General features: G+C 41.1%; 1 protein-coding gene across 1 annotated transcript in view; it reads right to left on the reverse strand.

Annotated features, from left to right (window-relative positions):
* Positions 1–1,834: 1,834 nt before the first annotated feature.
* si:dkey-178e17.1 (tricarboxylate transport protein B, mitochondrial) overlaps positions 1,835–14,641 on the reverse strand; it is a 19,197-nt gene continuing 6,390 nt past the window's right edge. The window contains exons 2-9 of the mRNA XM_047591118.1: positions 10,413–10,520; positions 9,483–9,582; positions 5,562–5,700; positions 5,088–5,172; positions 4,843–4,947; positions 4,368–4,483; positions 4,191–4,264; positions 1,835–3,867 (exon numbers count right to left, since the gene is read on the reverse strand). Of these exons, the coding sequence (XP_047447074.1) occupies positions 3,753–3,867; positions 4,191–4,264; positions 4,368–4,483; positions 4,843–4,947; positions 5,088–5,172; positions 5,562–5,700; positions 9,483–9,582; positions 10,413–10,520 (842 nt within the window). The 3' untranslated portion in view covers positions 1,835–3,752. The remainder of the gene's footprint in view (positions 3,868–4,190; positions 4,265–4,367; positions 4,484–4,842; positions 4,948–5,087; positions 5,173–5,561; positions 5,701–9,482; positions 9,583–10,412; positions 10,521–14,641) is intronic.

Below are 14,641 nucleotides of genomic sequence, written 5' to 3' on the forward strand. Positions count from 1 at the left end.
ATGTAAATAAGTAAATAAAAGAGGAAACAAGATCAAGTCTGCATCCACGGTGGAAAGTATCGAGAAGCATTTCAGCTGCAGCGACAAAATAATATCTCCACTCATCCCGAAACTAAGCGCATCCACCCCACTGTCACAGAGACTGGACAGAGAGATCGGAGAACAATGGCATTACTCAACCTTCACTGGCTCTGAGGCAATGGAGAAAGTCCTTATAATGGCAGATGGGCTACTGTAAAAAAAAAAAAAAAAAACGCAAGACAACACGTTCAAAACGACAGTATCCATTCTTTACTTCAAGTTAAAAGATTTCCTGATATCTGCATCAAATTTCCACAATGTGTCGCGTGCATACGTATATTAAATATATTAATAGATCTGTTGACCGTCATATGGGAGTTGCTGGGCTCAGTGTGATTGCTGTTTAGAGTTATGTTGGTTATTCAAACTATGATGTTATTTATTTATTTTGTAAAAAAGAAAAAAAAAGAAAAATGTTTTAGTTACGCAATACTTTAATAAATGTTCTTAAAAACAAGAAATGTAAAGGAGTATAAATCTGAATTTCTGTTGATTTATTGAACCAACTCCCACGAGTGTTGGTAGAGGAACTTAATTTTATATCTATAGCTGCTGTTTGCTTGTATGAAGGCTTGAGCTTTTGTGCTTACTGTCTGTGAAGATTATGAGATTTTGGCAAGTTTTGAGCTCTCATTCTCCAACAGCAGGGAGGAGGAGGAGGAGGAGGAGGAGGCGGCGGAGGGAGTGATGATTTTAAGATGAAGGGGAGCTGGTGGAGACTTTGACGATCCTCATAAAGCCCTATTGTTCAGATATGAAGCGAGAGGAGGCGTCTCTCATCACTGGAGTGTGTGTGTGTGTGCGCGCGTGTGAGAGCGCGAGAGGAGAGTGCGTATATGACACGTGCTTGAGCAACAGCTCCCCCGTGTGTCCGAGATACAACTTGGCAGCATGAAAGTGTCAGTGAGGTCATTTCAGGATCATCAATGTTTGACTTTTCACTTTATTTTTTATTTCATCCCTCTTCATTCTTCTAGTCACTTAAACAGTAAATGCAAATAACATTATTCTCATTTAACCTGTTTATTTACTCTAGAAACTGAGATTATTCATATAGTGTCTATAGTAGTACTGCAAAGTCAGTAATTACACCAATCTACCAGTTTATCAGTTGCAACCAACAAAATAAAAATGTACATGTTTGTGAAAGGTTGAGTTTTGTTTAGCCTTTTCTGCTGAAAGAGTTTAACACATACGTACACATAATGTGTTTAAGCCGATTTAAATCCCTAATAAATTTGGATGTTGTGGTTTACGCCTGTGAGGGATGTTTCTCTGTACACTCATTTCATATCAGTAACACAGGATCACTGGAAAGCTTCAACAAAACTCAACACTATAGCCTTCGTTATCACCAGATTGCTGTGTTAAGTTGGATTTTAGATTTTACTTTTGGTACTCTAAGTATATTGTATATTGTACTGAGAAGGGCATTTCTACACCTCCTTGGGGTGGGACAAAATGTCTATCACATGCTCCCGTTGCTGCTGTATTCTTCAGAAAGTTGTGCACAACAAACACAGGCAATAGCCGTCCAAAGCGAAGGCGCGACAGAGCAAGATGGAAACAGAGATGGATAGTTAATTCTCCTGTCAAGAACTTGAGCCAAATCTGGAACAATGAGTTCACTGTTCGATTCCTCCCATACCTGCCCCCCGTGGATCGTCCCAACGTGATCCGTAGTAACCAAAAGGGCAGAACAACAGATAGATGAGTCAGGGAGGCTAAAACAACAACCAGTCTGCATGCTGTCCAGCTTTTAGATGGCTCTTTTAATGAGTTTTGAACCCCCCACCCTCCACAACAAAGGACTTTACATTAAGCACACACAAAAGGAGGGGACAGCACTTATTGCACAAGCTTCGTAATAACCCACATAGCCTACGCACATACACCCACACGTACACTGATTTACAATGACGATAAAACGTTCTCTTGGGTATTTGGCAGTAGAGAGCACAACAAGAGACTTGACTGGTCGAACAGAAAAATAGAACATTATTTCATAAACATAGAATCAAAATCCATCATCACTGTAATACATTCATTACTTTAATACTTAGAGATTATTTTCAAAGGGGGGGCTAGCATTTCTCTTAAAAACAACATTATTAGGAGGTTAAAATGTGCGATGATGGATGAAGATACTCGTCAATAAGTATTTAAGCACACAAGAGTAGAAGGCACGTGAGTGAGAAGTAAAACCCTGAATGAAACATGGCACAGAAACAGAACAACAGTGGAAAACTCATCTGAACCCATTTTGATTCCCAACCCTATTTGAGCAAATGAAGCAATGCACAAGACTGCAATACCTCCCCACAGGTGAAATACTTAAAAATGATATCCCACCCAAGAGTGATATAGTGAAAAATTAACTTAAATGTGCAACGTGATTGTGTTTTTTTCTTTCTTCATCTCCAATTAAGTATCTCGTGACACCTCAGATTTACTCCGTGAACCATTTGAAACATTAGTGTAATAAAAAGGGGTGCATAAAGGATAAAACTAAACTGCTTCTGAAGAGAGTAGGGTGGTGTTAGGATATGACCTGATGAACAGCGGTGCCTTCACTGAGACGGAAGAAGAGGTCTGAGGTTACTTCGACTAAACGACTCCGTGTCATTTAGACTCACAGTGAAAAACAGCAATTACATAAGTTCATAACATCTCCAAAAAAGACCTTTGAAAGAAAAAAAAAATGACACAAGTGACACGGATTAACAGCAAATAGTCTCAATTACCTATTTAACATTCCACTTTCAATAAATACGTTATTAAGTTAAATCACAGTAGGAATCATAAAATCTGCTCTTCTCTTGTTAAGATCATAGTGTAATAGATGTGGCATTTGGCACAGGAAATATAGCATATCATCTAGCAATATAATGCTGGCAAAAAAACTAAAATATTATCTATGCTTTATAAAAAAATAACTGGAATATATTCTAAAGGTAAAATCATTCTATTAAAGGCCTGGCTATGGAAGGTGCTACAGTTTATGTGACTGTAAACTGTGACCAGCTGCAGTCTGGCTCCTCTGGACTTATGACCATTTTAGGCACAAGAAGAGACAGAGAGCAACGCAGGAAAAAACAGAAGGACACCTGTTTACTTGCAGTAAACATCAGTAAAACAGCTGTGGGTGACTGCAAATAATCACTGAAGGAGGGTGTTTTCCAAAGTAGAAGAAAGTGAACAAGATACCTCGGATAAGCCGCGGCTGTAGTGTACGTGTTTTCTTTCACATTTAGAAACTAGTGACGCATCACTAGGATGAAGCATATTTTGTCCACAGTTATCTGGTCAACACAGTTGTCCTACTTTGTAAAAAACCCTCAAACCCCTGATCTTGTTAGGAGTCTCGATGCTGACCATCAGAGCTTCGCTTACATCACAGCTGTGCAGAAGCAGCTGGAGCTCAGCTTCTTTTCAGGCCTTCTCTTTCTTTCTTTCTTTCCTTTGTGAGCTTTTTTGACTTCCTGGTCAGCACATGACACTAGAATCTAGTGTCATGTGCTGACCAGGAACTTAGATCTAGTGACTAGATCTAAGTTCAGCTCTCTGTCACACAAACACCCTCTGCAACTGGTTGTATGACACAGAGGAGAGGTCTGCAGAACTCAGATCTGTGTTGGAAGCCACCTTCTTTGCCCCGTACGTCCAGCAGGTCAGTCTGTTTTCCAGACTACATTCAGGACCTTCACCACCTCCTCATAGATGATGAAAACTATGGCCACGTCCAGACAGACACGGCCCAGTCGAGGAACTGTCCCTTTATAGAAACTACAGATGGAAACAAAGGCAAAGAAAATGTAAGATATCTATTTATGACTGACACATAGTTTTCTAAATATTCAAGATTCATTTTATAATAATAGTAATTTTATAGTTTTCAATCATTACAGTGTATAGATCTAATTTATTCGTGTTTTTTGTTCAAACTTCGTACAAATATTTGAAAAAAATCATCGATTATGGCCTTTACTGTTTCTCACGCGGTGCTGAAAGTAGACATTGTACACTGAGAAAGTAAAAGGGGACACACCTGCTGTGAAACCAACACTAGTAATTAAACTAAACTAAAAAAAAACAATAACGGTACTCACGCTGCCAAGCCTTCATATCTCAGGATCTTCACAGCACAGTCCAGCGTGCTTTTATATTTATGAGCTTCCAGACCCTGTACAAATGAGAAGATCATTGTCAACAGCTTGACAGTTCAACAAAGTTTGAATTAAAACACCAGTAAGACCGCCGAACCCCACGCTTTGTACATTACGTACCTGCATTCTCGTCTTGATGACATCTAGTGGAGTGTTTCCAAAAACACTGGCTGCTCCCGCTATGGCTCCGAAGGCTCCCGTCACCAAGGGATTAATAGCTTTGTTGGGGTTATCACCTGGTGAAAGGGACGCCGCACGAGTCAGAGATAGCGAAGTATGGGAACGGTGAGCTCAGCGCAAAATCAGATCTAGTGCTGATGAAACCCTGCGGGGAGCTTGCCAAAATGTTGGACCTCCAACAATAGCTGTGTCCTCATTCCATACAATGTGCACTACAAATACTACACTGTCTGTTCTAGTCTTCATTTATACCGTGTCCTCATTCGCAAAATATTCCTTTGAAGGCTTCTTTGGGCGTTCAAATTAGTACACAAAGACCTGGACTAATCTCTCAGCCCAAATGCATAATTGATTAAATATGCTTTATGGCAATAAAAGACAAATGTAAACAGTACATGTCCTCATGCACACTGACCTTTGTACCAGTTCTTGAGAGAGGTCATAACAAAGAAGCGAATAGCCTGATTGGAGCCTTGTTTGAGGACCGTCGCGGTCAGACCTTGATACGTCCCCCTCAATCCTGTTCAGACGGGGAGAAAAAAAGAAGAATTCACAAGATTTTTTAAAGTCAACAAGCTCATGGCCGGACCACACTTATAGTAGTACCCTGTGCGACCAGCAGGGGTCAGATGTATTGCATGGATCAGAGCCGCTCTTTACCTTTCTCCCTGACGATCTCTCTGACTCCGTGGAAGAAGCCCTTGTATTTCGGGTTGGCTGATGTCTGGTCATGAATGAATTTTACCTTGGGAGATTAAACAGAAAAGAAACATGGAGATAAACCACCTGCACGAATGTTGCTTTGCTGAGGAAGCGGGAACAGGATGGCGAAAACTGCAGACGTGTTTCGTCTAGCTCACTTTTAAAGACTGAAACACAGTTCAGTAAATCTGCAGGAACACGCTATCAGACAGTGTCAACATTAGTAGGTGAGGGGTGCTTCATCATATGATACTTTCATATGTTAATGTCCAGAAATCTCCTTTAGAAGGTAACAAATGTAGACGATGTTTTAGTGGAAACAGCATTTACTTATTATTTGCATCAAACTTCATTAAAATTCGGCAGGAAAATAATTTAAACACAGCATTTGTGAGTGTGCAAGACACTCAAACTCATGATTTGGTGACGTACCTTGACAGTTTCCATGGGACAGACCACCAACACAGCCTCCATGACCCCAGCTCCGAGCCCACACAGCAGCCCTCTGGTGCTGTCCAGACGACCAGACTCATCCTTGGCACGGTTACTGAGGAACTCAAACATGCCGAACCTAAAGAGGGGAACACAGTCGGCAAAGAGTTATGGGAAAGATCCATGCAGGGGTGGAGAGAACGGCAGAAACCTTATTTTAATAAAGATGGGCAACATTTATAATTACAGAGTCTAAAACACTCTAACATTGTATGCTGGAAGACACAGCACTTTGACAGAATTAAATCATACTTTATTTATAGATCACTTTTCATGCAAAACAAAAAATTCAACCAAAAGTGCTACCTTATGGGGGCCTGTCCATGCCGAAGAGGAGTCCCAGCCCCTTGACCATAGGGGCACCGCCACAAGGATCACCCTGACCTGGGCAGACAGGAAGGCCCCACACCAACCAGCCACCCAGGCCAAACGGACCCAAGGGACGGCACCCCCACGGGGAGGTAGGAACAACCCCCAAGTGTTGCAGGCCCCCACGAGAAAACAATGGAGAACTATACTAAAACAGTACGATGTGGTAAGAAATTGAAAAATAATTAAATGAGTTAAAACATCCTTTATCCAGTAAAAAGCAGTAGTAAAAGGTGAAAGTATTACAATAATCCACATAAAACACTAATGACTATAAATAAAAATCACGCGTGACAAACTAGAATTAAGAAGAATTAAAATCATTAACTGTGATAAAATGTTCAAGACAACCATTTTGCAGGGCGTTAAATTCATTATCCAAGATTATATTCAACTTGGTGTGTGTGTGTGTGGTTCCCAAAAAGGATGAAGTGAACCAATAAATAGATAGTTATATGTTGCGGGGAAAGATAATGAGGTCCCTTGTAAAGCTTAGTATAAATTATTAAGAGCAGAAAAAGGAAATATGAGCAGATAAAACTAGTTTGTGTCTCACTGAGCACAAATACAGGAAGAGCCACGGGAAGGTGAGAAACTTCCATTCGGGCTCATATTTGCAGTGGAGACAAACTGCTGAAGGTGCATAACGTGCCAAAGCCTTTTGCTTTATTATCACGGTCCTGCTGCGTCCTCGTTAAAGATGCACCAGTAAACTGCAGCGTCTCGGCAAACGAGTGGACGAGCGACCAGCAACAGATGCCGTGGACGTCGGCCACGTCAGAGAGATGGAAACAGGGGGGGGGGTTGTGTATCTCCGCAATCAGAAAATGTTGTGCCAGCGAGTCCTTTACAAGAAAAGGTTATTTATAGATGGAATTGAATTGTGGTGACGGCAGGACCGGGTACGTTCAGCAGAGCGGAGGGGGAGGACACACAGTCTTTTCTCACCACTAGAGCTGCCATGAGACAAAAGTCATCTTTTGCACGGCTCTTGGGATTTTTTGCTTCCTTCTTCATCTTGGTTTTAATTGCAAGATTTTTCTCTGCTCGTTAACCTTCCACATCTGTTCCTGTTCCCCTTCCCAACTATTGGAAAGACAGCCTGTCCCCCAATTTACAGACTCCTACTGTCAAACAGGAAGTACCAGCAAATAAAAATAAATTCCTCTCTCTTCAGACGCACCACTCACTGACTACAAACACCTTTTTAGCTTTGGGGAATATCAAAAATAAAGCACACGTCCACGTGACGGGCACAAAGATGGATGCGCATTTAATAACCAACCTTGCGAAACAATGCTATTCATTAAAAGCTGTCAGGGAGAAATATGCCACTGTCAGGCCTCCTCCTTTGCCAATTTACTCTCCAAATTCTCCGCTACCCATTTAACTAGTGGACTAAACTTTAGTTAGAATATGACACATCATTTGGCCGACATCCATGCTCGGAGATGAGTCATTCAGACAGTGGAGCGCTGCCCAACGTTCATTACTGGGTCTTTCTACAAGGTCAGCTCTTCAGATGAGAAGAAAAGGTGAAGAAGAGATGAAGAAAAAGGGGAAATTAAGCAAACGTGGTGGACGGGAGAGGAGGATGTTGATGTGGATGAAAAGGTCAAAAGCTCTTTTTCATGTCCTTTCTCGTACGACACTGAGAACCCTCCAGTGCACTCTAGGGTGCACGATGGCGCACAGGCAATCAGTTAATGGGATGGGGGAGAAAGAGAGTTAGGAAGGGGGTGGGGGGAAGATAGAGGATCGAAAAACCACTCAGACCAAGAGTCGGGCACTGGATACGTGCCAAGGCAGACACCAAGAATATATGTTGTTGAAATTTCAAGAATTAGATTAAAACTCCTAAAAAACGATCAATCTATCAACATTTAGAAAAGATTTGAAAAGAGAGAAAGGAAGTATAACTTAAAAGGAACAGAGATCTTTTAAAAAAAAAAAAAAAAGAAAAACTTTATGGAACGTTGTGTTTCGGAAATATAGCGAAACATGTTAGTTTGATTGTCCTACCCACTGTGTGGTCATGAAAGGTCTACAAACATTACATTTTTTTGTTTTATTTGTATGATGGCATTGCATCTTGGGAACTAAAATACAAACGTGACAGTCAGTGTCGGCCGATACCCACTTCATTCTAATTTTATTTTATTATCATTTATCATTATCATTTATTTTACTGCTTACTTATTGTGTTGTTGTATTTGTTTAATTTATGCTCTCTGTAAATTGATTCTTGGGGTAACAGGGCAGATTATACAAGATTACTCTTCTTTCTGCTCCCTTTCATTCATAAAATACTAAAATGTTGTATTTCCAAAGTCAGAAATTTGAAGTCCTTGATTTAGGGGGATAAACCTGGGAAGATGAAATACCGTGTGAGAAAAAAAATGTACTACTACTACTTGTCATTTTTTCTGTATTTATCAGATACTCTGCTAATGGCTAATGTGCATTTTTATGTTCAATGGACGACAACAGCATCAATAGGACTTTACATCATAAGCAATGAACCTTTTTGCTCCAACATGTCATGATTCCATAGAGAAACTTGAGCTGAAACAGCATCAGTCCAGACTCCTTCTGGAAATGATGCTGAAAGCTGACTGACACACTTACTTTATATGAGCGCACACACACACACACACACACACACACACAAACACTCCCATCGAGACCCCGTCTCAGTTTGAGTGGCATCTTTGCTCCGCCTGGCTGCGCCTGTCTCTCCATTGTATAGACACACTCTACCCTCTGGCATAACACACACACACAAAACGAAATAAAGAAAGAAAGACAGAGAGAGAGAGAGAGAGAGAGAGAGAGAGAGATGGAAGAAATGAAAGATAGAACGAAACACTGCACAATAAAACTAACAATAACAGCATCTGGCTTTGAATTGTGTGTGTATGCGTGCGCACAACATTGGAACGGCAACGTCTGGAGATAAATGTCACTGCTGTGAAAGAATAACATAATTACACTGAAGGCGAGCGCGGCATTTATGCACCTTGTCTTGTGGGTAATGGACTAGAATAATTAGAGTGTGTGAGTTAGTGGGTCCAAGTAAAAGATCATTGCGGCTTTAACTAAAAAGGCTCATTTCCTTCCACAGTTCTTTACTCGCGCACGTATCCACGCAACCTTTTTAGAATCATTACAACTCAATTCATCAGAACAGAAAATAAACACAAAATGGAAGTGACTTAAGATTTAAACTAAAAAATGTGTTAAATATAAAGTTGGTACATGCATGTATGTACAGTATCTATACAAAGATCAGCCATAACATTATGACAGGAAAAATAAGTGACTTTCATCATCTTGTGACAATAAGGAGGCACAAGGGAAACCTGCACACTATTAGGAAGGTGGTCACATCTGTAAATCTGTGCGTCTGTTTATTTTAAAAATAAATTGTAGATCTGAGTCTTCATGTCACCTCAAATTTTTTGTCACTCCCTTATTTCTTGTGTCACGTACCTGACTGCAGATTTGGGTATGGATCCATACAGCAGTGAGCTGAGGCCTCTGTACAGCCCTTTGACTCCGTGACTCTGCATCGTCTGCTTCACACAGTCACCTGGAAGAACACACACAAACACACATGGAGTGAATATCATAAAATGTCCAAAGTGTGTGAACACTGGTCACATACAAAAAAAAATCTAATAATTTCCTTCTGTGTGTTTTGGGTGGATTTATACAAGGCCCAAGACTGCTGCATCAGAAACATCTGTTGAACAGTTTGTACCAACAGTGTGTCGCTGTAATCATTTATGTCATTTATGAACCAAGGGCTGATCTCCCCAAAGCTTTGTGTTTTTCTTTGAGCTCGCTTCTGGCTCTGGGAGACGTCAGACCCAGCGATCCATGTTCTTCTTTGAAAGGCAAACGCACGCAACCAAGAAAGATAAGCAACAGCTGTCTGGAGCGCTCATTAGCATGGTCTCCAATCCTCAGAGCCCCCAGCTGATATTAGCAAATCCTGCATGTGTTTGTGTACGTTGGCGTGGAGAGGATGGCGAGAGTGCGTGTGTGTGTGTGTGTGTCGGCCTGTTGTAAGTCACATAAACAAGCACAGAGACAGCCTGCCAGAATCACTGATGTACCTGGGGATGATGAGTAATTAGATAATTAGCTCCTGAGAGACGGGATGAAAAACATACTGAGATAGATAGATATGGATAAATATAGGTGGAGATAGATATAGTTAGATCTATTTCAGTGTTTGTGCTAAGCTCAGTGTTGCACCACAGACATAGTTTCTCTCTGTACATCTGTGTTTCTATTTGGTTTTCATTCTTCTGAACAATGAAAATGAGGGGATGTCTCGACTGACATCAAATTAAACCCCGCATTCATTTTTGAATGCAAACCGAGAGAACACATCGTAAAGGAGTCCGCACTCACCTATTCCTCTGTATTTTGGTGGATTGGCCTTCTCATCGAGCTGTAGCTGGGTCTTGACGTACTCTGTGGGAAACGTGATGCAGATCTCGATGCCGCCTGCAATTCCACCTGGAAAACGCACAAACACCGAGCCGACGGTCAATATCAGAAGGAATGCGGAGAATAATTGGAACTGGAAACACTAGTTTGCTCGGAGGCCAGGTTGCTTTGTTGACTTATTGCCTAAACTTTTCATGCCCTGTGCGTGCGCGCAGGCTTAGCAAACCTTATTCCTCTTACGGATTACATCACGGATCATTACTGTGACTCCACAAATGGCTTTCAACTCCATAAACATTAAAAGCACCGCTGCAGAGGGAGGAAGACTAACGATCTGGGCAAAGATGAATCAACCGCTCCTGCTGAGGCTAGGCCGGACTGAATGAACAGACAGAGGGTTGTGTGAGGACGTTTAGCTGACTCATTTGCGTACCCCCACTTTGAGCACGAGTTTTGGAGCGTGCACAAAGGAAGCAACGGTTAAAGATGGTGAACGAACGTGTGGGAACGTCTTGGAGCGTTCAGCCTGAAACCGCCACAATCAATGAGCTGAGTGGATGAGGACTAGTGTCCAAAAGCGAAGCTAATGCGCAACAAAGATGAGTCACGAGGGAAGGAGGAGAGATGGAGAGAGGACTGACATTAATTAAATTATCCACTCAGCCTGCAGGGAGGGGCTCCATTACCCAGGCCAAGACCATCCATTAACTCAATGACACAGACACACACACAGATGCATGCTGCTCAAGGAAGACACACACACACGCACATCATGTGTTTATACAAAAACATACAGACGCGGCACCCGGAGGACACAAAAGACATAGACGACCCCAGTACCTTAAAAAAATGATTCTCAATGGAGAAGATCTGACAGCACGAGATGCGAGATTGAAAATCAGTGCGTCTGTCGTGCTGCTCTGATCCCAGTCTTTCTCAGAGTTGGATTCATGATGAGTAACTTCAGTCCTGCTGATACATTTCTCGTGTATTTTAATTTTAATGTGTGTTCTGGCTTGTTTCCATGTACAGCACTGGAGCAGAGAAGCACTTAAGACATACATGCTGTATGTGTCATTCATCTCTGCAGCTCGACGCTCCCACATGTCTGCCCTGCAAACATGACCTTTATCAGTGTGGCACCTACACTCTGTCGCCTAAACCTAAGATAAAGACTATATTTAATCTGCAGCACATATAGAAGTGAGTAGATACTAAAAATAAATACTCAATGTTTCCAAACCCTCTAAATATACAGTACTGGTCAAATGTAGTAAGCACAAAGTACAAAGTAATGTCAGGGTGAGTAAAAAAAGAAAAAAAAAGAAAAGAAAATCAATATTCAGTTCTCCTGGTTTGAGCTCAGGTTTTAAAGGTAATTGTAAAGTAGGTCGTTCATCGGCTTGGAGATCTTCCAACAGGCCTTCTGTGGATTTGGGTCATTGTCTTCCGACTCTACATGTCATGTCAGACTGACTCTGGCTGAATGTTTAGAGCAATGCCTGCAGAATGACTCTGGGACCAGTCTGACAAAAAATTGTGTAACAAAGTATCTGCACTGCCTAAACCTTTTGCAATACTACATAACATCAGGAATATCTTAACAAAATGAAGCTTATCTACATGTCACTTGTTTTGAGTGAAGTGCAGATCGATACTAAAATCGATTCTCAAATCAAAATATCGATACTTTCGATACTTCAGTCATTCAAGGTAATGTAGCGATACAGTGGGAAGTAACTAAACTGTTGAGTTGTGGCAACACAACAAGCCTTGTGAAACACATCAGGTTAAACCACAACACAGAATATGAGGCGTTTATGATGAGGAGGACAGAAGAGGAGAGAACAGAGTCAGAATTAAGATGCAAGTTTTCTCTCTCTTTGTTTTTTATTCAGCTCAGATGTATAGTAAATGAGGCCACTACCTCAATATACTTCTGAGTTTAAAATAATGTCTTGTCTTGAAATGCACTACTTCTTAGTAGTATCGTTATTGGATCAGTATCGCCGATACCAGCCTGAATTTTACTGGTATCAAACATCACTAGTGTTAAATCCCTTAAAAAGCCTCTGATTGATTGATTGATCTGTTCCTCATTATTGTGACATGAGGATATTCAGTAAGGAAAATGGCAGTGAGACCTTTTATATACCATTATTCATTTAACTTGATTGCAACAAAATGAATGTAATTGAATAATACCTAAAATGTCACATCAAATATGTCCCAACATGAGAACATAGGATGGTAAATACCTGAGCATGTGTACTTTCTAAAAATATTTATATTTTTTGATTTATTTACTTTGATTTGGAGTGTCTCAGTTCATTTAAAAAAAAAAAGAGTGCTTATAATCCCACACTGGTGATGAGCACCACTAAACTGAATCATGTGATTTCAACATGGACATTCAGAGTAAAACACACACACACTTTTTAACAACAAGATTACAAACACACCTTCTCACATTAATCACTGGGCCACTGAGTTGTAATTCTTCTAATCCTGTTGAAGACGTAAGAAAATGTGAGGCAGCTGTAACAGAAATCACATGATCTTTCTTAATGCTGCGTTCCAGCCCTCCTGATCCGGGATCAGTGGGTCAGTGTGCCTTGGGAAACAAGTGACAATAAACCTCATTCATCCGTTTTTCTGCCACGACGGCGGCGCACATGAAAACCAAGCAGCAGTCACCGCGAGGCAGCGACTCGGCAGCAGACGCAAACACGCGATCAATCCTCGTCAGACGAGTAGCGCCTGTGGAGGAGAAGCTGTTCGTTTGTCTCCCAGCCCATTTTGCAGCCTACATCCATACACGTGCAGTTTACTCGCACACACATTTACAGGCATTTACCCTAAATGACTACTGTGTAGCTGCCAAACGTGTCTTACAAGACCAGAACAGCCATTAATCTTTATTTACACAGGCTCCTTCTCCTCCTCTTATTTTTTTTTTCCCAGCAGCACCTTCCTTCCTCTCTCCTTATCCTCCCCCAACAACCACTCACTAGACTGTGTCATAAAATCAATGCATCCACAAAAATCTTTGACACGTCCTATTACATGGAATGAAATTGAAATCTCCTTAGAGTAATGTTCAGGAGCCAGAAGTGGTGGAAAACAGTGTAGCACCTGTTACAAATATGCGTCTACTGGAATATTGTACAAGCTAAACCACGGTAGACACAGACTTTATGTGTGTTTAAAGGTTACGCTGTCACTCTGTGGCCAGACTTAATCAACATCCCTCACACTTCCCAGCTGGGTCCCGTCTCGTTTTTGCTCAGCCCAAACCAGAGGTATTAGTGTATTGTAGCACTTTTCTAGGAAGGCTTGAATTCAATGTCTGCTTCCATTTAGCCACAAGAGCGTTAGTGGGATTGGGAGAGGATGTGAGGAGGTTTCTTATTCCTTTTACGTTCATTAATTAATTCATTCTTCCACTTGACACTGGAGTCTCCATTCATACACATCCATACACCTGCTGGTGGCACCGAATGAAAAGTTAAGGAATGACCAAAGTCATTATTATCCTCTGGGCCAATTTGTCGTATTATTTGTCGAGAAAGTTAACTGAGCAACCAAGGACATAGATCTTCAATGGGGGTCTGTGGAGGTACTGCAGAGGGGAGTTGCAAAATCTTTGGTTGATTAGACATTTTTTTATATATTTTTTTTTTCGAATTTTGCCCCCACAATTTTAAATGTATTTAAATACACATTAACGTGGATCCAACATATTTAAGAAAAGGGATAAATGGAGGCAGAAGATGTTATCATTCAGTCAACACTTTACTCATTCAGTGATACAGGAGCTGTCTCAGCAACGCACCGTTTCACAGAGCGCCACACTAGACCTGTCAATCTAAGCCGCCTGTACAAAATAGGCCCCGCCCCTATCGCTGCTGAGCCTATCACGAGTCTGCATATTATGCAGACTCTGTCAGGTTCCTTGCAATTGGCCGAGAGCCTATTCAGTCCCCACGATGTAATATTAGCCGAGATCCTATGCCAAAAAGGGTCACTTTGTTTTCTTTTCTATATATGTCAATTATACTGTGTATTATTTGAACAGCTTAATATTGAATGCAAAATTATAATAATAAAGTATATTTATAAACAGCACTAGGCCGAGTTTACTATAAAAAACATTTAGTGGGTAGGGGGTCCATACTTAATCTCTCCAT

The sequence above is a fragment of the Mugil cephalus genome, chromosome 8 (genome assembly GCF_022458985.1).
Source record: "Mugil cephalus isolate CIBA_MC_2020 chromosome 8, CIBA_Mcephalus_1.1, whole genome shotgun sequence".
Lineage (NCBI taxonomy): Eukaryota > Metazoa > Chordata > Actinopteri > Mugiliformes > Mugilidae > Mugil > Mugil cephalus.